Source organism: Cheilinus undulatus, linkage group 23, assembly GCF_018320785.1.
Source record: "Cheilinus undulatus linkage group 23, ASM1832078v1, whole genome shotgun sequence".
NCBI classification, from domain to species: Eukaryota; Metazoa; Chordata; class Actinopteri; order Labriformes; family Labridae; genus Cheilinus; species Cheilinus undulatus.
In genome coordinates, this window is record NC_054887.1 from 29,100,844 (window position 1) to 29,126,863 (window position 26,020).

Consider the following 26,020-nt stretch of genomic DNA (forward strand, 5'->3'; position numbering starts at 1 on the left):
CTACAAAGAAGTTAAGGAACAGACTTCTGATAATTGATTTATGGGTCTACAGTAGGGATGCCCAAACTTTTGTCACTGAGGGCCACATAAAGAAATATATAAGGATGTTGGGACCACTTTAATATCAGCAAGGAGAGGTACATGACATTAAGTCAGAAGCATAAGAAAGGAGGAGCTGGGGTGGAGGAAGGCTGCAAGGGCAGCTTGCAGAGAGAGCTTGGCAAGAGCAGTTTAAATAAGGCAGCGTTAGAGCGATCAGCCGTAAGCTGATGAGGGCTGGCGTTAGATCAGCTGATCAGGGCAGGGCTTAGCTCCGTGGTCTGCCTGAACTAACGCTAAATGCTGCATTTAATAACTGACAAGGCAAATAGACAATCATTTCCAGGTTTTTTGGGATTCGGATCAGATTTCAAGGGGACCCTGTTTGGCCCTAGCTACCATTGACTCCGCCCCCTGAATATTATTTGTGCTGCTTTTTGCTGCTGGAACTCAGCAGGGAGTTAGAAAACAAGATATTGTTATTTTGATTGCCATTATTTTAACCATGCACAGAGCTGTCTCAGTTGAGTCACAAGAAACACATCAATAAATAATTTTTGTTGAGGTGTTTGTTTACATAACTAGTATTGTATTAATCCAACTAAAACTGGACTTTTAAATGCATGTAGACACATTAGACCAACCGAAATCATACCAAGAATCTCAACCAAGACTGATTGTATACAACTCAATTAGGCCCAAATTTGACTAGGTGACTTTGACCCAGGCGTTAGTGGGCATAAATGCTGAGCATAGAAGTTGTGATGTTTTTCTGCCTTTGGATTTTATTGTAAGCTAAAGGGAAAGCTTGCATTGCATCTGTGCCAAAGAAGTGCATAGAATATATATGGAAACGTTCAGAACAGTAAATCTGTCCATGTTTTCACTGTTGGACAGTACAGTACAACCAGTTTACCGCTAGCTATCTTGCTAGCAAGGAAAGTAAGTAGAAGGTCCATGGTACCTAGCTAAAAGGGAACACATTGCCTTTTAACCTAGTGGAGGTGGACGTTACGTGTGTTTAGCTGGCTAATCCAGCTATCACTACAGACTGAGTTAACTGTGCATGTAAACGTACTGACTTCTACACTACACATCCATTTTGGGGCCATTAGCTTTAGCGCGATGACCTATGGGGTGCTGGTGTTTTGGCGTTTAGCTCTGGTTTCTGGTTTTGGTGAATGACTGGTTCCACATCTCTGCCACCGTACAGAAAATCTCGTCTATATTTTTCTGCCCACAGACTGGTGAATGCAACAAATTGCCAATGAGGAAACTTGATATATCAAAGCGATGCAATAGCGATAGTTTTTTTTTTTTCATTGCCACCGATACATGAACACAACGAGCGAGCAGCTACGGTAAGCAACGTCTCCACTGAGAGATAAGCGCCGGCTCAAATCTACAGTGAGCTTAAACACAAGAGCAACACAACCATAGAACAGTAGTTTGGTCTTTTTTTGAACAAAATAAAGGATTTAAAGTATACTTTCATTTATAAGCAATAAAAAATAAGTCACATCTCAAAACTCCAATAATTATTCTTACATTAATATTGTGCTCATTGGGATTCTATCTCTTTACAGATATTTATATCAACTTTATAGATATTTGTTTGCCTATTTTTGCGTCCCGTTGCCGTTGGAACTGTTTGCCACCTCCAGCTGTCGACAGTGCAAAGACCTCACTGATATGGTTAATGAACGGAGAGCTGGTCCCCCGCGGCTGATGGGATGTGAAGGCAATAAGTGGTCGATGAGAAGATGGTACGAGGCTGACGGTTAGCACCACAGAAGGTCCAGAGAGACAATCCATCCCAGAACTTCAGGAAGAACAGTCCATTCAGGGAAGTCAGGAGGAGAGGAGGAGGAGGAGTCTAGCTTTGTGGTAGGCTGCGGGATTAGTCAATTTCAAGATCATGAAAGCAAGATCATCGTGATTGAATGATTACTGCGATGCAAGCCTTTTTGCGCCATCTGTAGGTTTTGTAAATGGGTTGCACCCTTCTTCCTTGATACTCCTACTAAACAGCTCTCACTTTAATTTAAGTGAGGAGCAAAGGGAGCCATGGCAGGTTCGTTTGAAAAGCGCAACAGCTAAAGAAGATGACAGAAAGGCAACCGTTGGTTAACGTAAAAGAACTAAAGGTATATGGGATTGTGCTATTAATGGCAAGTGGTGTTTCTTTGAAATGAGGAAAAAGAAAATCAAACAACGGCTGAACAAAACACTTAACAGTAGAAAAGCACACGGAAGCGGAGTCTTTCCCTGTTTTTGTTTGTTTTGTGACCGTCCGATTGTCTGATTTTCTTTGATGTGCGTTTACATGGAACTCGAGAACTAAAACTTGTGTCTTTAAAAAGTTGTTGAGATTCAGGAAGTTCAAAAACAATCCTTTTGCATTTTTCTTTTTGTATTTTCTGTTTCAAGCCAGAGGCCAAATTCAACTTTACCATTTCTTACGAGACCGCTGTGGTTTGCACGATTCAGACCTGTAACAATGTAAATTCAACTGTTGAATTTCTGACATGAATATTGCTGCTCCTCCAAATGTATTTAATAATCCTTACTGATATCAGCATATGAGTGATATTCAAGTTATCATGTTTATTTAACTGTGCTCTCAATATTAATCAAATTATAAAGGTTATGATTTTTGGCTTTGGAGGGAACATCTATCTGTATGGTTAGGAGCAACGGTTTACTCTAGAGCGATGGTCACCAACCTCAACCAAAGAGCCCCTGTGATTTTAACAGTGAAAGCTAGATCTACCGGTCCAATTCACTGAGACAAACCTTCTTTAAATTCTATTGGGCCTCATTCACCAACCTTAAAACCTTCCACATTTGAGTGCCGATATGACAGGATACAATAGCTATATTTCCATTACAGTTTTTCGCAAAATAAAAGCGATATTTCTTAAATTTCGGTCAAGTAAAATCGCACTTTGAATGTGTTTCCATTGAAAGGAGTTTTGGACTTGAGCCACGCAGTTCTCATAAAATCTCATCTCGTGAGTCTCCACTGCAAGGAAGATGGACGCTCAAAACCATTCTGTCTCACCTGGGCTTATTGTCTTAAAAAGGTTGTAAAACACCAACCCTGTGGTGCACAGTCAAGCTCTTAACTTGACTTTTTTTTAAAAATGAATGGGATTATAAAGATAAAAGAAAACATGGAAACAGAAAACAATTAGACTTTTTTTTTCAAATTTGTTCTCTCCTATCGTGGGGACCAAAACATGAAAGAACAATCATTCTGTGACAAAAAGTCCTTCGCTTTTTGTGTTAGTTCTATTTGTGCCATTATTCAAAGCAACTGCTGTCTGCAGTGACACAGAGGGCCACATTACAGGCTCTCTGTTTCTATTTCTGTCTATTATGAGACACCCCTCTAGGATACACATGACACAAAGATGGAACAGCCTACCATTGGTTGTCACAGTCCAGTCACAATGCATTGTGGGACACAAAACAGACAATATAGCTTATAGCATTAGCCGCCAGTGGCAGAAACAAGTGAATAAAAGTGGCTTAAAAGATGTTCAATATCAGAGTAATTGGGCCGGATTTAATCTTTAAACACCCTGGAAAATTATCTAAGTGCTAGCCTTACAAGAAAAGCCTCTGTAAAGACTACAAAGGCATGGATAGCATCATTAGAATGGCACAACAGGTTTCCAGAGGATGAAAAAAATATTTGCCTAAGATTTTTGGTTCGAAAATTATTCAACTTTAAATAACCTGTGCCATGTCTTGTTGTAATGTGTAACGTCAGTCTCAGAGGGTTAAATCTTCCCCTTTTAGCATCATTTGGAGTAGGGCTGGATCTACTTAATAACTATTAAAGTATTTCAGAGTATTGCAGTTGTTTTAATGGTTTTATTTTAAATCGGATGTTGCTGACATCTTGCTTCCCCTCTCACTCCATTGTGCCTTCTGTGTTTGCACACTGCCCTGTATTCTCATGCCCTTATATTGGCATAAAAGTGGTGTTTCCCTTTGCCAATTAAGAGAAACATGTGCTGCTTCCAGCTTATGAGCTGGCAATCAATTTAAGAACACAGGTGTGAACAATTCAGCAGTACAAGAATGCATTATGAAAAGGTTTCTCTTAGAAACTTTCTTAAGAACAAATCTAAGAAAAATATTCAGAAGATACTGGTGAATGTGGCCCTTTGTTATTACAATTTTACATTTACAGATTTTCTGCAGGGATTTCTGCAAGTAATGTATTGCCCTAAACCAATTTGGAAGTAAAACTAATCTCGATATCATTTAACTGTATATGGTAGCCTAAAACAAACAAACAAAAAAACTCATGAAAAGATACAACTTTCAAAAGAAATGAAATATCAGGCTAAAAGTTTTTTTAACTAGGCTATGTTGCTCATTCTGAAAACTGAAAGGATGGAGGAAAATCTCAGTCAACCTGAATCACATCTGTTGTTAAAGATCAACACTTAATGTCATAAAGATCTGCCGTTAGGACATGATCTATAGGTTGGTGACCCTGGCTCTAGAAGGTTTGGGAAGACAACCCGGTCAGGTTTCCTAAAACTAATAATCTCTGAAGTTCTAGAAGATCTCGAGCATTCATTGATCTCTGCATAGGGTCTGCAGACACCAGGCACTCCAGAACTCCAGCAGGGGTCTCCACCCTGCAGAGTAAGGCCAGATGATTCACCTAAATCCATCCATTCACTTCTTCTGCTTATCCAGGGCTGGGGTTGTAGTTGCATGGTGACCCAGGCATCCCTCTTGCACTTTCCAGTACCTCCTGGAGGATTCCAAGGTGTTCCTAGACCAGAAGGGATATACACTCTGTCCTACTAGTTCTGGGTCTCCTCCTGCCCTGAACACCTCCAGTGAGAAGTGACCTAATCAGATGCCCAAACCACCTCAGCTGTCATCTTCTGATGTGAAGGAGCAGCGCTTCTACTACGACTTCCCTCAAAATATCAAAGCTCCACACCCTACTTCTAAGGCTGAGCCCTGCCACCCAGAGAAGTAACTCATTTCAGATGCTTTAATCTGCATCCTCATTCAGGACAGACTAAGAGAAGGATCCAAAGGCTCAGGCGATCAGATGATCCACATCAGACCACAATGATGAAGATTCACTGAACAGAAAGGACCCTTTGAACTTTCAGAATACAAATGTTGCTCCTGAAGTTGTGGATGGATTATCAGTGAATGACCCTGTTTAGGAAGCACCTGAATGGACACATGAAGAGTCAGAACTGACCAATGAACACAGAGCTGAAGGATGATGGACAGACAGACAGACAGACGGGACCCTGTACAGAACCGGAGGTCTTTCAGTCCAAAGACACTATCCTCTTTCAGACGTGGATCGTGGTCCAGAGTTACTTAGAGTTTAACGGCACAGACGTAGATTAGCTCCATGGTTCAGCATGTGGATCAGTTTCATGGATTTGATCCGGTCCTTACAGGCTCAGAGTGGTCCAAAACACAAACTGATGGAACCTGTTGAGTCCTGATCCACAAGAATCCAGACCAGTCTAAGGGTAGCTGGTCACTGCAGCCTGTTTCTGGGCCAGTCGTCGGAGCTCTTCCCTGATCGCCTTTATCAGGGAGGCTGAGGTGTGGGCTGAGGGGGAGGCGTCCTCAGGTGGGTACTCTGGGGTAGGTGAGGTCAGGAGGAGGGGTGGAGCCGAAGGGTCCCGTAACGAGGAGCTGGGCATTTGAAAAACGGAGGACGAGGAGAACTCGGGGAATGACAACACCTGAAGGGAGGACGAGAGAGAAGTTAAAGAATGCAAGACCAAGAAAATGTATAGAGAAAGTTAAAACAAGTTCTTCAAAATACTGTTGTCTAAACCCTGACCTATTGTTAAGACATAAAACAGTTCTCACACTCTCTCTGCTGGCTCCTGGTCTGGATAGGTCCTGGTCCGAGTGCTGCTGGTTCCAGCTTGAACCAGTGGGACCCGACATGCTGCGTCCCACTCCAGGGTATGCCCCAATCTGACTTGACAGACCCACCTGGGTCAGATGGTGGAGCTGTGCACCTGGAGGTCACATAGGTCAAGTGATTTAGTTAACATATGTGAGTCTTTGCTCCCATGGGGAATGTAAACCGCCACGATAAAACCACAACTATAAAAGTCTCTTGTCTGTGACAGTACCTGTGCTGCCCCCTACAGGGCGCGGTCTGGATGATGAAGGAGGGTCCTCGTACTGCCCCCTGCTGGAGTAAACAGACTCCTGCAGCTGGTCTCCGGTAGAAACGTACCCTCCTGAACTTAGGCCCTGCCTACACAAACACACAGAGAGTGAGGTTTGGTCAGTCAGGCATAATTGAGTGTGGGTGAGAACCATGAGAACAGGTGTCCTCTGACTCTTACCTGTGCAGCAGACCCTGGACTGACGTTGGAGACATCCCGAGCTCTGCATACCTCTGCAGAGAGAAAAAGAAAAAGCTGAATATAAGTGACTGACAGGAAAGAAATAGCCTCAGCGGCAGGACGACACACTCACTGCAGAAAAGGGGCTGTGGGAGGGGGCTGCTGGGTAAGAGCCCCACTGCCTGCCTGGAGGGCGGGACTGGGGGGAGGGGCAGGGCAGGGCAGGGCTTACCCCGCTCACCCCGGCGCTGCCCTGCGAGGACGGCGACACCAGGGCGAAGGCGTCATCCAGGAGGGAGTGCATCTGCTGCCGAGCCTCTTCGATGGAGGGCTGGGGTGGCATGTAGGGGGGTGGAGCTGGAGCGGAGTCAAACACCTCGTCTGTTGGGGAAGGGCTGCCGTGATCTGGGGGAAGGTCTGGGTCCGACTGTTAAACAGAAGAAAGGAGAGGTTTCACAGTTAATAATACAGGTGTTACATAAACAACAGCAGTGTTTAAATCAAACAACCTCCACATTAACACCCCTTTACAGCTGTTACAGGAAGACATACTACCTCAGATCTACAGAAGACGGACAGCTTTTAACCTTATTATCTGAAATATACAGCAAGTTATCTAATCTGACAGAGCAAACGTCTCACCATGTAGGCCACATTGTTCAGTCCTGGGTATTTCCTGTAAGTGGCGCTCTGATCCATGAGCAGCCGGTCTCTGTCTGTATCAGGAAGACTTCCAGGTCCAGGCTGAGCCCTCCGACCCCGAGGAGAGCGCCTTCCCCCTCTGGAGGGACAAATACATGAAGAACATATTTGATGACTCTGCTGTCAAAGGAATATATGTCCACAAAATCAAAATCATTCAATTTTTGATTAAAATAGCAGCAATGAAAGGCTCTTGCACCCTGATGCATGTTGAGGTGTGCGGGAACTGCAGGTGTATTGCAATCGCTGGGTGTTAGGAACCCTAGCAGTGTGCAGTAGCACAGCAGAGACCATGTAGACCCTCCCAGGACTGTCATTACATGTGAAATAATGAGAAAATTGTACTTTGTATATGAAGTAGTACTACTCGTCAACAGAAGATCGTGGTATGACAAAGCAAGATGCTAAAATGATAATGCGCGAGGGTCCTCGTTTCGAGGTCAGTCCTCCCACTCTAATAAAAGAATAAACTCAAACATCATGAGTAAAGGACATCTGATGTTTAGAAAGAGATCCTCGGATTGGACCAGGGGATCTCAGATGAATGCTGACCTCTTCCTAGAGTCAGTAGGGGTGGGGGGAGATGGGGCGTCAGCCTGTAGGATGCAGTCCATGTGGTCATGGGCAGAGCTATAGAGACGCTGTGCCACCTCGCTCTGTACTGGTCCATCTCCAAATGCATCCATGATGTCATCCATGGAGGGAAACTCACACTGGCCCCGCCTCTTCGCTCGCTGCCGCAGTTTGTTCCTGTGATGCTCGATCTCTGACTTGTGTCTCAGTGCCACCTGCGTGTGAGAGTACGATGATGTCAGACAGGTGTGAGATTAGTGGTGAGGTGTGTTTATTTCAGTGATGATCTCACCTCTGTGTTGACCTTCTCGGTGAGGGTGGGGCTGGGCTGTGATGCAGTGTGTGGTGGGCTTGGTCGGGGCTGCATGGCGATCAGCTGTACCTTGTTGGCCTGGCGGCGCGTGCCGTCAGATGAGCCGCGGGATAGCCTGTCCACGTGGTCAAAGATGGAGGACGAGGAGAGGAGCTCATCTGGACCACCACCTGGGGAAAAAGGAGAGAAAGTAGAACGTAGGAAAACAACACACTGAATAAAATGAATTATTCTAACATTTATCATACACAGGTGATGAGTTTGTCTGTACAGGTGATTATATAAAGGTGTGACTTACCCATCTTGCTCCTCCCTTCAGTCCAAAGTCATCAAAAAGAAAAGAAGACAAGATTAGACTTTGGTTTTTCACCTTCACTTTAATCATTTTAAGTGATGATGTCACAGACTCACCATTTTTTGGCGTCTTTCTGTGCTGTTTCCCCTCACTAGGCGTTGCCACAGGTCTGGTGCTTTCCTCTGCTGATTCCCTGCCGCTTGATTGATCGCTTCCCAACGAATCGCCATCAGATGGGCTGAGCCTGGACAAATAACACATTAGCCATACATGTTGATTTGGGATAATAAACATGCCCTTTACATAATTTACCAAAGCAGCTGTCCTTTAGAGAGTACACAAAAAAAGTTCATTTTAAGGATATAAACTTTAGAACACTTAATTTCAGATCCTCAGAGATCCATGTAAATGAAAATACTCTGATCCCGTTTAGAAGTTGAGAGAACTGCTGACGACCAGAGGCTCATGGCAACCCTACTACCTGCCTGGACTGCACCTTAGGCCAGGTTTACTCCCCACATCCACACTTCAATGCACCCTAAAGGTGTGGACTTTGTTTTTTTTTTTTTCCAAAAGATTATTTTACCATGCCCCTGGTAATTTGCAAGGACATCCAGAGCACGATCCGGGTTGTGTCAATCCTCCTCCCTGTTCAATGGTGCCCTCAGGCATCTACGCCTTAATTCAGCCTCAAATTCTGGTTAAAAAATGCCTAAAAATTTTGCACAATTCTGTATGTTCCAAGCCTCACCTATGGTCATAAGCCTTGGGAAGTTGCTGAAAGAATGAGATCACAGTTACAAGGTAGTTTGGTATCTAATTAAGATGCCTCCAAGCTGCCTCCCTTTGGAGGTCTTCCTGGTGCTTCCGACTGGGAGGAGACTTAGAACTCCCTGGTGGGATGATATATCCTCTCTGGCCTGGGAATTCCTCAAGATCCCCCAGAAGGAGTTAGAAAACATCCCTGAGGAGAGGGATGTCTGGGCCAACTTATTAAGACTGCTGCCACTAAAGTCCAACTCTGGTAAAGTGGAGGGCAATACATGGATATTTTTTGGTAAACATCAGAAAGCAATAACAATAAATGAATCTATAGGAATCAAATAATTATATTTGATATTTTTTGGTAAACAGCAGAAAGCAATAACAATAAATGAATGTATAGGAATATAATAATTACCTTCCCCGGCGGCGACCAGACCTTGCAGCCTTTGTGGAGGAACCTTTAGATTTGGGGGTGTTGAGGTCTCCACCATCAGAGGGCGTCGCCTCTTTGACCGGGGCTGGCAGGGGGCCCGGCTCCTGGATCACCATGATGTCGTCTTTGCTGTGCTGACCAAGGTGGAGCTTGGCGAAGTCGAAACCTTTGACACTGGGTGCCTGAAGCTGAGAGATGACACAGATCAGCTGTTAGAGAGTCTGTAAAAGACAACATCTCCCATGCTCTCTTCACTGCTTCTCACCTTCTGTCTCTGCTGTATCGTGTTTATGGCATCTGGCTGGAACTCCAGCTTCTCTGAGCCGCACAGCTTCCAGTACAAGATGATGATGATGAAGACTGCCAGCAGCACGGGAACGACCACGCCGACAATCAGCCAGATACTGCTGCTTTGAGTCTCAGCAGGTGGGACGGACAGGGTCTCCACCGCTGGTGAGACAGACAGGAGAAACAACTGATAGTAGTGAGCAGGAAACCTGAGGACAGTAAACGGGAGGGGGATGTGTGATCTATTCTGTACTCACGTTGGGCCAGTGGTCTCTGGACTCGATGTCCAAGCACAATGGCGGCTCTCTGAAGGTCCACTCTGTTTAGGGTGGCTGCTGTCACCTCTGCAGGTACACGCTCCCCACCCGGACCCTCCACGAAGTAAAACACCTCCAGGGGGCGCTCTGGACCAGATAATCTAGACACCCGGACCACCTGGGACACAACAGGTCCAGTTAAGAGGATTAGAGCGCAGAGAGAAGCAGACAGGGATAGAAACACTGACAAGAAGCTCAATGTTACAGAGAATGAGTGTTAAAACTCCCCTTTGATTATACAACCTCACTAAATCTGTTTGCACCTGAATAATGTTCAACCCAAATTCCCAAAAAAGTTGGGACACTGTGTTCTGGGGTTGTATGTAAGAACAGTGAAAACCACTAATAGGCTGCTGCTACTATAATAATAATGAGGGGGGATAAAAGGGAGAGCTTTCTAAACCAACCAAATGGGGGCCAATGGAGGTCAGGAAAATCACAGTCCATTGTAAAGTTAAGCTGTGATACACATATTTTATATTTATTCTGAATAATAACCATGCTTAGGAAATAAACAAAAAATTAAAAATGTAGACCCCTTTACACAAACCAAAATCAGCTTTTTTTTTGCTAATACTAATTTTAATGATGTGGATGGGCAAATTGACTAAAATATTTGGAAAGTAAAGTCAGATCTCATAGCTAAGCCATGATGGGTCAAGAAAGGCAAAAAGGGATGGAAAATGGTAAAAGTGGTTAAAAAGTAGCTCACATGGTATTAAAGTGGAAAAAATAGGTAAAGAAAGGCAAAAAAGTGCTAAATGTGTGGGAAAATTGTGAAAACTGTTCAAAAAGTGTCAAAAAATGGGATATGAGAGGTAAAAATGGGTAGAGAGCGACAAAAAGGGGCACATAACAAGTGGGAAAACATGAAAGTGGTTAAAATGTGGAAAAAATGGGTTAAAAGAGGCAAATCAGGGTCAAGAAACAAAATATAGGGGCAAAATAATTGTTGGTAAAATGGTGAAAAGTGGTTAAAAAGTTGGTAGATTGGGATAAAAGAGTCAAAAATGGGCCAGGAAAGGCAAAAATGGGTAATTAATAGCTGGGACAATGGTTAATAGTGGTTAAAAATGGCCAAAATTGGTTAAAAAAGGGCAAAAATGGATCATTAATAGCAAAAGGGGGCAAAACTGGGTTTGGAATTGTGAAAAAAATGTTAAAAAGTTGCAAAAATAGGCTAAAATGGGCAAAACTTGGTCAAGAAAGGCAAAAAAGAGCAAAATGGATGGGGAAATGGTTAAAGTCATTGTAAAGTGGATAACATGGGATCAGAGTGGAAAAAATGGGCAAAGAAAGGCAAAAAGGGCAAAATATGTGGGGAAAATTGGTTAAAATGTCACCAAAATTGGTTTAAATAAATCACAACTGGCAAGGGACAAATCAGGCTGGCCTGGCTATTATATATGCAACAATAAAGTTCTGCGTTTTGCTTTAAAAACTGTCTTCAAAAAAGGTGCTTGATAGAAATGTTTTTTTTCAGCTCCTACAAAAAAATCCTAAATCACAGCTACCCCACCCCCTTGCCAGCTATCTGTCTGCTTCTCTGAGTTTCTCTGAACTTGCTTTTCCACCTTGTGTATGCTAAGGCTGTAATGCCTGTGACAGCTACCTTGAATTGATCCCTGTTTGATGTATGCATACCTGCAGACTGTTGTTGCCCACAGCTGTAGCTCTCCTCCAGCGCCTCCTGCTGCCTCCCTGTAGTCCCTCCTCCAGCAGCAGAGCCAGACGTCTCTCCAGACGAGCTTTGAAGCTCCTCTCAGCCACCAGCTGCTCCTGAACCCCCAACAGCACTGCACACACAAAGACACACAGAGCAATCTCTAGTGATTGTGGATAAAGGTTCATAGACTATCAGGTTTCACAATAACAAGAGAGCGCAGGTGTTCTCACCTGTACGGACCCAGGTGGAGCGCAGGTGGTGAGACGTGTTAAGCTCAGGGTAGTGAAAGGCTAGAGACACAAAAACACATTAATTACAAATATTACCTTTGTATTTGATTTCCTTTTATTACATATTTGAAAACATTTTAAAAACTTTTGTGACAAAATGATTTTTTATAAATTCGTACGTTCTGCAATTTGAAGAGCTGGAAATCCGACGTAAAAGCTGAACTCCACCAGATTCAGCTTCCTCAGGTGTTCGCTGACTTCTGACCCTGGCAGGAAGTCCCGCCCATCACGGACGGCAAAGGTGATGTCAACAGGAACCTTCTTCTCGGGTGCAGGCCGTGAAACGGTCATGGTGACGTTTAACAGCTGAAGAGCAAAACACATAGACGTGTTCATGATGAGTAATTCTTCATTTCACAGATATTTACCTACAGTATATTACATTTAAATTAGGCCAAGTTTACAAGAAAACCATCCACTGAAAATCAGACTTATTTTTAATACCCATTTTAAAGAAGTTCAGCATTCAGACAGCATATTGATCACTATTGCTGTGCACATAGATAAGAATAAAGATGCTGTAGTATAGATGCCAGGCCAGCAGGTGGTGGTGTGATGTAATGAAACATGCACATGTTCACATACTCTATTTTCTACAGAGGTAAGCTACAGTGCTGTGACAAAGTAAGATCATCAAACAAATTTTTATATTAAACAAAAATCTGGAGTAAAAATAACACAGCATTTTATCAAAAGAACATCATAGCAATAGTCTAACATGGTGGTGGTAGTGTGATGGTCTGGGGCTGCTTTGCTGCTTCAGGACCTGGACCACTTGCTGTGATTGATGGAACCATGAATTCTGCTGTCTACCAGAAAATCCTGAAGGGGAATATCCTGCCATCAGTTCATGACCTCAAGCCCAAGAGCACTTTGATTATGCAGCAGGACAACAGCCGGAAACACACCAGCAAGTCCACCTCTAAATGGCTTAAAAATATCAAAATGAAGGTTTTAAAGTGGCCAAGTCAAAGTCTGGACTTAAATCTGATTGAGATGCTGTGGCAAAGAGGACGTTCATGCTGGAAAACCCTCCAATGTGGCTGAATGAAAACAATTCTGCAAGGAAGACTGGACCAAAATCCCTACACAAAGAAGAGAGCAGGATGGCTTTTATCCCCTTAATAAATAAGATAATCATTTTAAAACTGCATTTTGTATTCACTCGGGTTAACTTTGTCTAATATAAAACTTTTTTAAAGATCTGAAAAATTTAGTGTGACAAATATGCAGTAAAAGAAATCAGTAGGGGGTAGATACTTCTTCACAGCACTGTATAAACATAAAAAATAGCTAACAATTGAATGTGTGGGCTGACTATGAGGTAGTGTTTCCTCTCCCAGTGACCCTACAATACAAAGCAAGACAATGTTGACTGGGTGTGTTTTTAGAGGATCTACATTTTGGCAGTAAACACGATGGCAGATGGCGCCTTTTAAAGTTTGCTCTCTGAATCTCGTTAACAAAACGTTCCATTTTCAGACTCCCATGCTGCTGAAGTGTGAACACAGCCAAAATGCAACAAAAAAGGTTGCTCCTCTTGGCTGAAATCATCATGTAAATCTGTCCTTAGTTGTTTTCAAGGTGAGTATTTAAACTCACCTGAGAGATGAGATCATCTGAAATACAAACAGGAATCAGACTCACCTGAACGCTCACGTTTCCTGTCTCATGCGTCCGTCTCCGTGACTCTGCGTACGCCATCATCAGCCCCCTCTCCACCCGCTCGCTGAAGTTGCAGACTCTGATGTCGACGTGGGCAGGGACAAACTGTAGCACAGAGTGGACTTGGTACCTGAGGTCAGGGACGACGTAGAGCGGGGACACGGTGGGAACTGGACCGGCGCTGCGTGGCACTGAGCGGAGGGCGTTGATGACGGATATGGCGGTGAAGATCAGCGGCCCCGATACGACTCGAAAGGCAAAACTAGATGGAGTTCTCAGAAACTGGTAAGGAAGCAGACAGGTGACAAAAAGCAGTAAGTCTGATGACACCATCAAGGGGGGGCAGCTGCATCAGTTATCCGTATTATTATAGATAATTTAAACATGCTTTAAGATATGCTCATTCAAAATAGACTAAGGCAGATTGAAAAACTGTTCTGTGGCCAGATGAATCAAAATTTGAATTTCTTTTTGGAAACCATGAATGCTGTATCCTTCAGACTAAAAAGACGAAGGACCACTCAGCTTGCATCTCTGATTGTATGAGGTTGCATTATTGCTTTTGGCATGGGCAGTTAACGCATCCGGAAAGGGACTTTCAATGCTGTAAAGTAGAAAGTAGAGGTTTGAGAGCAACATATGCTTCCATCCAGATGTCTCTTAGAAGGGCCTTGCATATTTTATTAAGCCGATGCTAAACCACATACTGCATCCATCACAACAGCATGGCTTCACAGTAGAGGAGCTGCTGACTGGCCTTCCTACAGTCCAAATCTTATGATAGACATAAACATTTGGAGCATCATAAAACAAAGAATCTGGCAAAGAAGACCCAGGACTGATGAGCAGATCATACATTAGACAAGAATGGGACAACATTCCTCTCCCAGAACTTCAGCAACTGGTCTTCTTACTTCTTGGACTGTTGTAAGAAGGAAACGGGATGCTACACAATAGTAATCATGGCCCTGTCCCAACGTTTTTGAGATGTAGCTGCCATCAAATTCAAAATTGTTCACATTTTATGAAATAACTAAGTTTCATCATCTGATATGCTGTTTATGCTCTATTGTGAATAAAATATCTACATCTCACACAGGGCCCCAACTTTTTTGGAATTAGTGTTGTAGTTAGGTAATAGTGGACTCAGGTAAAAGTGTGTTTACCTGTAGCTCCACTGAGCGGTTGAACTCTCTCTTCAGGAGGTCTCTGACCTGACTGAAACCTGCAGGTGAACCTCTGGAACTGACTGTAGAACAGAAACAAACACAGATCAGCTGACTGTCAGACACCTGGTCTTCCTGTCACATGACTCTCGGTAGTCTTACCTACTCTGACCAGGTACATCTCCGGCTTGGTGATATTACACAGGTACTGTCTTGTTGGAGGAGTCTGGGCTACTTTAGGTGTTGTGACTGGAGGTGCTCTGGTCAGGCTGATGGCGGTGATCTGTGTGGTGGTTGTGGTCGCCTTAGTGGTGGTGGTAGTGGTCCGGGTAGGTGGAGTCACCTCTGGCTTTTCTACAACCACAGGGGGTCTCTCTGGTCTGTCAGGGCGAGTGGGAGGCCCAAGTGGGGGAGGGGGAGGCACCCTGCTGGTTGTGTTTGAAGGGGGACGAAGGGGATGTCTGCCGGGGTCTTTGGGTTTTGGAACAGGAGTAGGGGTTTTTAAGGTGGTTGATGGTGGGCGTGGCTTCTCCTCACTTGTGACTGTAGGTGACAGGGTGAGAGGCGGGGTAGGACCTATTGGAGGTCGCTTGGGCTCTCGTTCATGAGGAGCTCCGGAGCTTGGGGAAGGAGATGGAAGAGTACTGGGGGGTTTGGTTGTTGTTGGAGTGATGGGAGGTTTAGTGTCAGTCCTGTTGATCCGGTCTCTCTCCCTCTCTCTCTCCCTCTCCCTCTCTCTTTCCCGCTCCCGGGCGAGCAGGTTAGTGTAGTACTCCAGACTGTTCATGTCGGGCAGCAGCAGTTCTGTCGGCTCCAGAGGCATCATGTCCTCCAGGTCGTAGTCCTCATCCCAGGTGGGGAAGACATCAGGATGGGTGGGGCGAGTGTGCAAGTGGATACTGGGGGTGGAGGAGGAAGGTGAGAGGGGAAAGGGGGAAGAGAGGGGGAGGGTGGGACGGGCGGGGAAGGTGTTGTCATAGGAGACCCAGTCTCCCCCGTCATCCTCATCATAGGGGTGGCTGGGCAACGGCGTGGCCAGGGCCAGCTCTTCCCCATCAGGCACCATGAACGACAGAGTCTCCAGGTAGTCTCCAGAGCCCCAGGCTTCCTCCAAGGAGGGGCCCTGCTCCCAAGGTGGAGGGGGAGTAAGGGTTGGCTGGGAGTGTGGCGGAAGGGGTGGGGGGAGGCTGGGGGACAGCAGGTCTGGGGGCCTCAGCAGGAGGTGGATCCCCTGAGCGCCAGAGTCCGAGTCCTCTGCTGAGCCTGCCCCATGGCTGGTACCATGGTAATCAGAGTCTGAGGGTGGACTAGGGGCCAGGGGTCGTGGGGGAGAGGGGGAGAAAAAAGAAGAAGAGGGGGAGGATAGTGATGGTGACGAGGGACGTGGCTGTGACTCTGTAGTCCGGTTAAAGTCCAACACACCTGGAAGACAAAGAGAGGGATTATGAGCTGACCAGACCAAACGCGAGAGTTCAGTCCCATCAAAAGTCCAGACCAATGTTTCAAGAACCAACATGCAGATGCACAAGTAAAACCATCAGCCATGAAGTCAGCCCTTTAGAAAGAGGACGTAGTATTTTTGCACATACATTTGGGTCAGATCAACTACTGACCTGGTGGGTGGATGCACTGGGAAGATGGATATAATACACAGATGGATACACTAGGATGACTGATGCATAAACTTGATGTATACACTTGATGTATACTTTAAGTAAATGGATTCACTGGGCAGATGGATTTACTTTCTGGATAAAATAGGAAAATTGATACACTGGTCGGATGGACACACTAGGCAGTTAGAAACACTGGGTAGGAGAATGCACAAGGCAGTTGGATACACTAGACAGCTGGACACACTAGGTCAATGGATACACTGTGCAGATAGAAACACTGGGTAAGAGAATGCACTAGGCAGATGGATACACTAATAAGCTGGATACACTGGGAAGATGAATACACTCTGCAGAAGGATACACTAGGTAGGTAAATACACAAGGCAGTTGGATACACTGGCGTTGCACAAGGCAGACGGATATGCCAGGTCAATGGTTACCCTAGGCAGATGGATACACTAAGCCATTAGATACACTGGGTAGGAGAATGCTCTAGGCAGATGGATACCAGATAAATGGCTACACTATGAAGTTGGATGCACTAGACAGATGGTTACACTTGTCAAAATGGTACCCTGGATGCTTAAAAACAACAGGCAGATGGATAGTCTGGGTGAATGGATACACAAGGTGCATAGATATTAAAGGCAGATGGCTAGACTAAGCAGTTGGCTACACTAGACAGTGGGATACACTAAGCAGATGGACACACTAGGTCAGTGGACACACTAGTCAAAAGCATACACTAGATGGTTAAAAACAAAAAGCAGATGGGAAAAATGGACAAAAAGATACACTAGGCAGATAGAAACATTGGTGAGGAGAATGCACTAGGCAGCTGGATACACTGGGAAGATGAATGAACTCTGCAGAAGAATACACTAGGTAGGTAAATACACAAGGCAGTTGGATACACTGAGGATGCAAGAGGCAGACTGATATGCCAGGTCAATGGTTACCCTAAGCAGATGAATACAATAAGAAGTTGGTTACACTGGATAGGAGAAAACACTAGGCAGATGGAAAACACCAGGTAAATGGATACATTATTGAAGTTGGATACACTAGACAGCTAACCTGACATGCCAGATGGATTTATTTTACACATCCATCTAGAAAACCTCCCATAGACGGTGTTTGGAAAAGGGCAGAGCCTTTGAAAAAAAACTCAGAGGGTGATTGGATGAATGTTCTGCGTGTCACATCTTTACGGGCCAATCAGAGCAACAAAACATGTGACATCGTAGCCCTTGCTGAGGAGTAGACTCCATAGGGAGCTGCATACTGTGAACCATGGCGACTTTAGACATGTCAGTACACGACTTTTGTCTTTTTTGAAAAGAAAACATCTCAATGCTGTTCCTTGTAGGGCTGACAGCTTCTATTCGATTGGTCGAGTGTTTGGTTGAAAAGCTTTGTCTGACCAAGATCACCCTGGTCGGCAAGTCTAAAGTGAAGCAAAAAAGTCTGAAGTGCCTTTCTGTTGAAGGAAATGTCTCCATCTTTTTGTTCTCTTAAATCTTGTGTTCCATCTGAGGTCCAAACTGTGCAATTTTTCATAAAAAATATTTTCTCCTGTTTGAAAAATCTAGATTTTGGGTCATGAGTTGTCATTAAGGAGGTGGTGGTGGGTCCTAAAGCTAAATCAGAATCGCTGCACTGGGTGGATTAATACACTAGGAGGGAGAAGGAGAAGCAATCTGTGATTATATGATGCTTAATGTTTTTAATATTTCTGCATATTATTAGAATATTGCTACATTAATCATATGGTTTTAGCCTCATTATCTTTTTGGTCTTATTATCCAAACAGCCTGTTTCCTGTTTTCTTCCTTTCCTCTGCAGTCTCTTTAAACCTATCTGTCTTTGTGTCATCTCGCACACACACAAACACACACACTAGCTGCCTTTCTCATCTGGTGCCTGGTTGCCATGGTGACGACGTGCTTTGCGGCAGCATCACGTGCAGAAAGAGAGAGACATAGAGAGACACATGGAGAGAGAGGCTAAGGGAGTGAGACAGAGAGCGATTATAAGAAGCGCCAAGATTATAAATACATATTTATAAAAAAACAGATTTAAGAGCGCAAACAGGAAATCCTCTTTTGAGCATGCTCAGACTGAAGCTGCTCATCAGGATGTAAAGCTCATTTAGAGAGTTTTGATTTTATTAAGTTAAAGGTGGAATTAACTTTCACATGTTTTCTCCTTCCTGCTTCATCTGAAGACCATGATCCAGTTCAGCCTCCTCTGTGACATCAGCAGATCCTATATAAGCGTGATGTGAGTCAGTGTCAGTGGGAGGATAAGAACACGGAGGAAGACAAAGACTCATAAGATGTATTTCTGTTTCACTGTTACACCTCACATGTCCTTATAAGGAAGCGCCTGCTCCTACAGGTAAATCTGAGGTCAGAGGTCAGCGTCCCTTCATGACCCTACAGAACTTTTAGATCTCGATCTTTTTCAGGGCCTGTGTCCACAGCTGTTGTTTTCTGTCTGGCAGAGCTCTTCTTCAATACAAAGCCAATGTAGTCCGGTGTTCACAGTGCAGACAAAAACGCCCTCTGTGTCAGCTGTTTTTGTCGCCACACTGAGAGCTCAACTTTTGGATCAACGCTGCGTTCATCAGTGTCTCTTCTCTCCCACTGAACAATCAAAATCAAGAAGGGGTGCTACTTACGATAATGGCAGAGAAGAAACTGATCTGATTTGTCTTCGCATGGGTAAAATTTACACATCAGGACTACTGCTGCACAATTTGGTAATAATATGCAAATGCAAATACACTGGACAATACTAAGATTTGTGATTACAATTATGATATAACACAGTAATGGTATCATGACTTTACTTGCTTGGTTATCAAGGAAAGTGCAGAGAGTAATGATACCTTTGTGATGACTATTTTTTAACCCATATCATATAAATATTAACCCTCAGGCATCACTAGGAACATTTTTGTCCATTTGGGCAAATGTTTCCTCTTTCTCTGCTCACCATTTTGGCTGTGTTAATGCATACAGTCCAACTTTGTATCGAAGTTTCTTTCTTGGTAAATTTTTGAGTTCAAATGTCAATTGCTTTAATAGGTCAGGGGAACACTGTGATCTATTAGAGCTATTAGTAGATTTTAAATTGGATGATTCACAAAAACTAATAATGCATCAAAGTCAATATTTTGGCTAATGTTTGATAAAACCAGGACGAATAACAACCCCCCCCCCCCCCCAAACATTAGTTATCTGGAAAATAATTACCGCTTTGTATGTTTTTTAGAAAAAATATGACCAACCTGTACTCAAACCGGCATTTCAAGGGTTAAAATCCTGAAAATTATTCAATATTTGATTGTTTTGATCAGAACTAAAGTTGATCAAAAGATTTGACAAAAAAAGCACAAAAAATATTAATGCATCCTGCTTTTATTGCCATTTTTGGAAGTGGACGTTTTTGTCCTAAATGACTTGAAAGGGTAGTAAATTTTAAATCAGATGCTACACAAAAATGAATAAAGCATCAAAGTCAAAAGTTTGGCTAATCACTGACATATCCAAGCTGGAGTTAGAAATAATGCCCCAGCCATTCAGGAAGATATCACATTTTTTAGCTTTTTTCCATTAAAAACAACATTGACTTTAAGTAATCAAACTGGCATTTAAAGGGTTGAAAATCCTCAAAATGATTGAATGTTTGGTAGTTTTGAGCACAGCTCAAGTTGTTTAACAGATTTATGAAAAAAAGCAGAAAAAATATTGCCTTATTGCCTAAGCTCTTTATAACAGGGTTATTCTGACTGGCATTGATATCACAAATATGAAACAATTACTTGTTAACTTTACAAAATCTACATTATGTGCATTTATTGAACCTAGACACCTTTGACACATTGAAAAACAAGCAATAAAGTAAATAAATGAGTGGAAAAAAATAAATGAAGCTTTATAATAACAATTAAGAAACCAAAAATGACTTTGTGGTGAAATAAAAGAATAAACACTGACACATTTATCACATGAAAATAACCTGTGGACAAAATAAGTATAACACAGCATGCTGCACTGTAATAATTTAATCTTGATTATCTTGTTTTTATAATCATGGGAAGCCAAAGTAATGATTGAAATTGAAACTTGATAAATTGCACAGCCCTACTCTTAAACTGAGGTCATGAGCACTGCCAGTGTTAAAAGAGCCAGATGTGGACACCTAAAACGGTCCTTTTAAAGTTGATCTAACAGTGGTTCTCACTTTAAACCCATTTCTGACATTTTTTAATCCCATATTGCCACCTTTTCTGCCCATTTATTCTACTTTTAAGACATTTTTTGCCACTTTTAAACCCACTATACCACTTTTTAGGTCCATTTTAAGCTCGTTGTATCCATATTTCTCATTTCATTTGGTTTACCCATTTTTGCCAGTGTTATCTATTTCTGCCACTTTTTACCTATTTTTCTGCCTTAGTCAATCCATTAATCCCAGTTTAAACCATTTTTTCCCCCATTTTATTATATTATTTTCATCACCTTTCAATCAAGTTTTAAGCCAATACTACCACATTAACCCTTTTTACCACTTTATTAGACCATTTTGGCTACTTTTCCAACCTATTTTTGCCACTGTGATCTTTTTTTTTTTGCTAATTTTAATTCAGTTATAGCACTTTTTAAATCTTATTTCACCACCTTTTCTGCCAATTTTTGCCATTTTTGACCTGTTTTAATTCTGTGTTTAAGAAAAGGGATTAACTTTTTTAAGAAGGCTATCTACTACGGCACAAATGAATAAAACAAGATATGTGTTACAATTCAGGTAGAAAGATTTAAATCTGGTTATCACATCTTAACTTTACAATGGACCATGATTTTGCTAACTTCCATGCGCCCCCAGTTTCACTGGGCCCCAGAAAGCTCTCACTCTTATCCCCCCATGATGGCTGTGTTCAACCAGGCCAGATATCTAGGTGCTGTTTTGGACTCTGATTGAATTTCTAACAGTCATACAAAACAATTACCAAATCAGCCAACAACCACCTTAGAATACTGCAAGAATCAAAGGATTTCTGACATTAAAAAAGACAGAACAATTATGCATGCTTTTGCCTTTAGTAGGCTGGATGACTGTAACAGTGTCCTTAAAGGCATGAGCAAAAAATCCATCAGACAGCTACAGCTCATTGAAAATCCTTCCTCCAGAGTGCTCACTACATCAGGAAGACTCTTAAACTCTAAAACTGTACTCTTAATAACAGGTACATGCGTTTATGACTGTCTCAGGTAGCTGACTTCATCCTGCAGCAGGCTGTTAACGTCTGCAACATAATCCTTAAACGGGTCAAAGAGTGCCCACTAAAAACTGTTTTTGTCACTGACAGGCTCAGATTGTTACTCTGAGTGTCTGACAACATTTCAGAGAGACTTCTTTGTTGTCACTCTCTGCAAACACCTCACACTTCACTAATAAAACACAGGGATATTGGCTTCCTAAACCAAAGTACTTGTTGGCTTGCTGCTGCTTGATCAGTTGGATTTTGTTATTGTGTGGTTTTGCTGTTTTTGGGTCAAGTTTTAAATAAAAAGTTCACTTTCTCCCGACTATTTTGATCAGACTTTTTTCAGGCCTTTATTTATCGTGGCTTCCTTTCCCTTCCATCCTCCACATATTCCTTCAATAAAGATGTTTTATTTAGGAAATATGGATTCATTTAAGGGGCTTTATTTTGGTGGGTATTAGGGGACTCAAGGCAAGCCTTAGGAACAGAACTCTCATCCTACATTACCCATGATACACCTGGGTACCATTCTCTATTAGAGGATAAAATCCTCGCCTTTATGCCCTGTCTCCACTTTTGCATGTGACTGATGTTTGTATATCAGTAGATATATGTATAATGCCTCCCTGTGTCCAGCTTTAGAAGTATGCTTTTTTACAGATTGAAAGAAACCTGATAGAAACTACCTGTAGTCATGAGGAGAGGATGATTTTGTCAGTTTTTCCCTGTTCAATAGCTTAGAATATGTGTTCAGGAAATTACTGAGACATAGACAACACCTAGATTCATCTGATAACACAGAGAATCCCATAGGAATGAATAGACTTACAGCTGACTCCATACTTAAGTGGAAAGGAGACACTGGACCATAGACTGTAGAACATTTTGGAGGAAGTCTGGGTGACATTTGAAGCCAATTTGATGCAGTTGCCATAGTAAAAAACCCTCAAACTACAGTCAGTCCTGTGCATAAGCTATTAAGAGTCAGTGAGTCATATGTTGACACACGTGTCGCTCAGCAACCAAGGTCAAGCTCTACGGCATCTCCTTTCTCTGGGCCTGTTCACCCCTGGTAATATGCCTGGAGACTGCCGGCAGTTTTCAGGCCCTTGGAACATCCACAGCATGACCAGGGGCTTGTTGTAGCTCTACTACCCACCCATATAGTACCCTAGTGCAGTGTTTCCCAACCAATTTTCATTGGAGCCCCTCCTCCATGTACCTCAGAAAATTGGAGCCCCCCCCCCCAGGACCAAAGAAAGAAGAAAAAGTGACCGACTACTGTCAAAATCAACATTGATTTAAACTGTTTCACTGATAAAACCCTTAAAAAGATCTTTGCATGTTTTTCTTATCACAAGACATTTGTAGAAACTACTTAATAACTGCTTTATCATGGTTTTAGTCAACATTTGTAAATCTAATTTTGGCAGCCTCAGAGCAGACAAAGCCTCACACCCCCCAAGATCTTTGGTGCCCCCCCTGGGGGGGGGGGGGGGGTCCTGGACCCAGGTTGGGAACCAATACTCTAGTCCATGCTTACTCACCGCATCCACCCCTTTCTCCACCCTTAAGTTGTAGACTTTGTTATTTTTTCAACAGATCATTTTCCCATGCCCCTGGTATTATACAAAGACACCCAGAGCAAAACCAGGGTTTTGTCAACCCTCCTTCCTGTCCTATGGTGCCCCCAGGTGATCTTACATGCCATTACACTCTTTATTTTAGCCTCAATTTTTGGCCCAAACATGCTGGAAAGTTCTGCACAGTACTGTGAGCTGAGCTAACCTAGCAAAAGACAAAGAGGTAGAGCCAAAGTGGGCCTTAAAACCGTCTGGCAAACCTCTACAACACAGTCATATCAGCCAGGCTCTTTGTAATGCATACCTTGTATCCTTCTCAAACCAAAACAGATGAGTAATAAAACAATTATCATGCCCACACAGCGTGCCCATGAAGACATGAACTATCCCAACCAAAAATTACTTTTATACCAGGCTTTAAGACATGTTTATTTCTACTGTCAAAAAAAACCTGCTAACACTGAGTGTGTATGTGACTTCTGGTACTTCTGGAGCCAGCCTCTAGTGGACACAAACGGAACTGCAGTTTTTAGCACTTCAGGATTGGCCTCATTGGGTTGCTGGTTGCCAAACTTTTTCATTTCTTTTTTGTAAAAAAGATAGTAAATTAAGTCAAAGGCAGGTTATAATTCTTATGAAAAAAACAACCAACAATATAGCTGCCTGTAAATGGCTGTTAAGGCAAATAGTAGGGATGCATGTTAATGAATTTTTGCTAATATCTTGATATCCACGCACAATTCAAGTTTAAGGGGGAACAAATAAACATATTCTAGTGCCTAAAACACTTTAAATTGTGAGGAATGGTTAAAAAAAGAGCTTACATAGGTCTGTTGGTCCTACATTAACTTATTTGTCCATACAACTAATATTTACAGCTGATATCAGCAGATTTTTAGAGCTGTAATATCAGCCGATAACGACATCATGCCAATAATATCGTGCATCCCTAGCAGAAGGCCAATTATCATTGATGATTTGGGGTGGCCAATCAGATTCCAAGGGGGGCTCCAATCAGCCCTGGCCACCTCCGGATTCACCCCCGGTCAAGTTCCAAAACAAGTTTGGACACCTCTGATTTAAACTGAGGATGACTGTCCCTTCAGAATAAACATCAGCTTACCTGCAGCAGGTGAGCTCGATGTCACCATGGAAACCAACATGCCAGCAGACAGCAGGATCACAGCGAGTGTGCGTCTGCTCGCTGACGTTCTGACCTCCATCCTGCTCCTGGTCCGGGAGCCAGGGCCCGGCGGGATCACAGGGTCCATGATCCTCAGAGTGCCGCAGGTTTGATCCCGGACGACCCGGCAGCACCTGAACACAGAGGCGAAGGTTATAACCAGAGCAGTTTGAACTTCGATACGATTCTAGTAAAATCATGTGATGGCTACCTGTTTGATACAACTACTACAAAAAACAAAGTTATACACATTCACTATTGGAGAAGTTCTTGGGTACAATTACTAAACGTGCAGTTTGCAGGACTTTTCTTCGTCGTCTAAATCATCAATAATAGTGAGGCTGCAGTCTCTCAAACAGAACTCCATGCAATCATTAGGGTAATCAATTCTTTCTAATAATCAGTAATTGCAGTTTAACTCCAGCATGCTGTCTAGATCCTGCACAAAAACATTGGCCATATTTTCTGTGCTGACATGTTGCCAATGTTTTCTGAGTTATCTGAAGTATTCACCATACCAATCTGGTCGTGACTACTTTACGTAACTCTAACTTTTTTGTTACAACCTCAAAACTCTGCTGCAGTTTAATCGGGATCGTGAAAATGAATTAAAGTACACAAAAAGACGCATCTTTGGATGATTTCATTGATTTAAAGCATCTAAAAGCTGCTGCTTTTAGAGCCTTTTTCATTTACTGACCAGTTTCACCTTCAGTGTGTCAGTCATGACTCAGAGAGAAACAAATACAACCAAAGCCATGGATTTGTGATATAATGACCATAAGGGATCCTTAGAATCATGTCCTACTCTTCATGCTCATATCTATTTGTTGATATTCACATAAATATTCATCATATGATTAATTATGATAATTAACATTAATCAGGACTATGATGATCACAGGTCAGGATCAGTCTGCAGCTCTGAACCTGGAGAATCTGAAATCAGCTGACCTGTCAGTCAGATCCTGACTGATCTGACACACTGAGGCTCAATGACACGTTATCAAACATGGACCTGATCCTGAGGATCAATAATCAATCACTAAACATGATCAGCAGGTTCCTCTCTGACTCAGTGACTCTCTCTCTCTCATTAATCCTCATTACTACTCATTTACTATCCCTCTCTCTGCTCGGTTCTGTTCGGCCCGGCTCAGCTCAGGTACAGGCCTCTCATACCTCTCCTGGCCTGGCTCGGCTCAGCTCGGCTCGGCCCCCTCTCCCACTGACCCAATTACCGGACTGACTACCCGGCCTGCCTCCCCTCTCTCCCCCCCGTCTCCCCCTCAGCCTCCTACCGACTCACAGCTGCATCAGATCCTGTTCGCTCCGGTTTCCCGTGTCACCGTTAGCACGGCTCTGATGGTCATGATGATGATCGGGATGAGCGGAGCCTCCTCCCCGCTGCCAGTGAGCCGCAGAGCCGCCGCACCGACACCGAGCCCCGCAGAGCCCACGGTAACGGAGCCGACCGCTG

At 43.2% G+C, this 26,020-nt stretch overlaps 1 protein-coding gene across 1 annotated transcript; it reads right to left on the minus strand.

The window, feature by feature from the left end:
* Positions 1-5,149: 5,149 nt before the first annotated feature.
* si:dkeyp-27e10.3 (UPF0606 protein KIAA1549) lies at positions 5,150-25,961 on the minus strand. Its single transcript, XM_041781182.1, has 21 exons — positions 25,850-25,961; positions 24,481-24,674; positions 15,046-16,305; positions 14,884-14,966; positions 13,700-13,999; positions 12,172-12,358; positions 11,993-12,052; positions 11,741-11,892; positions 10,037-10,214; positions 9,757-9,941; positions 9,474-9,679; positions 8,410-8,537; positions 8,297-8,311; positions 7,978-8,168; positions 7,665-7,900; positions 7,053-7,191; positions 6,544-6,837; positions 6,411-6,463; positions 6,192-6,319; positions 5,920-6,074; positions 5,150-5,789 (listed from the first exon to the last, which is right to left on the minus strand). Exons 1-21 carry the CDS (start codon positions 25,855-25,857, stop codon positions 5,565-5,567), a joined length of 4,377 nt encoding a protein of 1,458 aa, XP_041637116.1. The 5' UTR covers positions 25,858-25,961; the 3' UTR covers positions 5,150-5,564.
* Between the last annotated feature and the right edge of the window lie 59 nt (positions 25,962-26,020).

What these genes read in the sequence shown, in the direction of transcription:
- si:dkeyp-27e10.3 (XM_041781182.1), bottom strand. An exon ending in ATCGAGCTCACCTGCTGCAG is followed by an intron (nt 16,306 to 24,480) that starts GTAAGCTGATGT and finishes TTTGTCTTCCAG; the next exon opens with GTGTGTTGGACTTTAACCGG. An exon ending in CCAGAGACCACTGGCCCAAC is followed by an intron (nt 9,942 to 10,036) that starts GTGAGTACAGAA and finishes CTGTCTCACCAG; the next exon opens with CGGTGGAGACCCTGTCCGTC.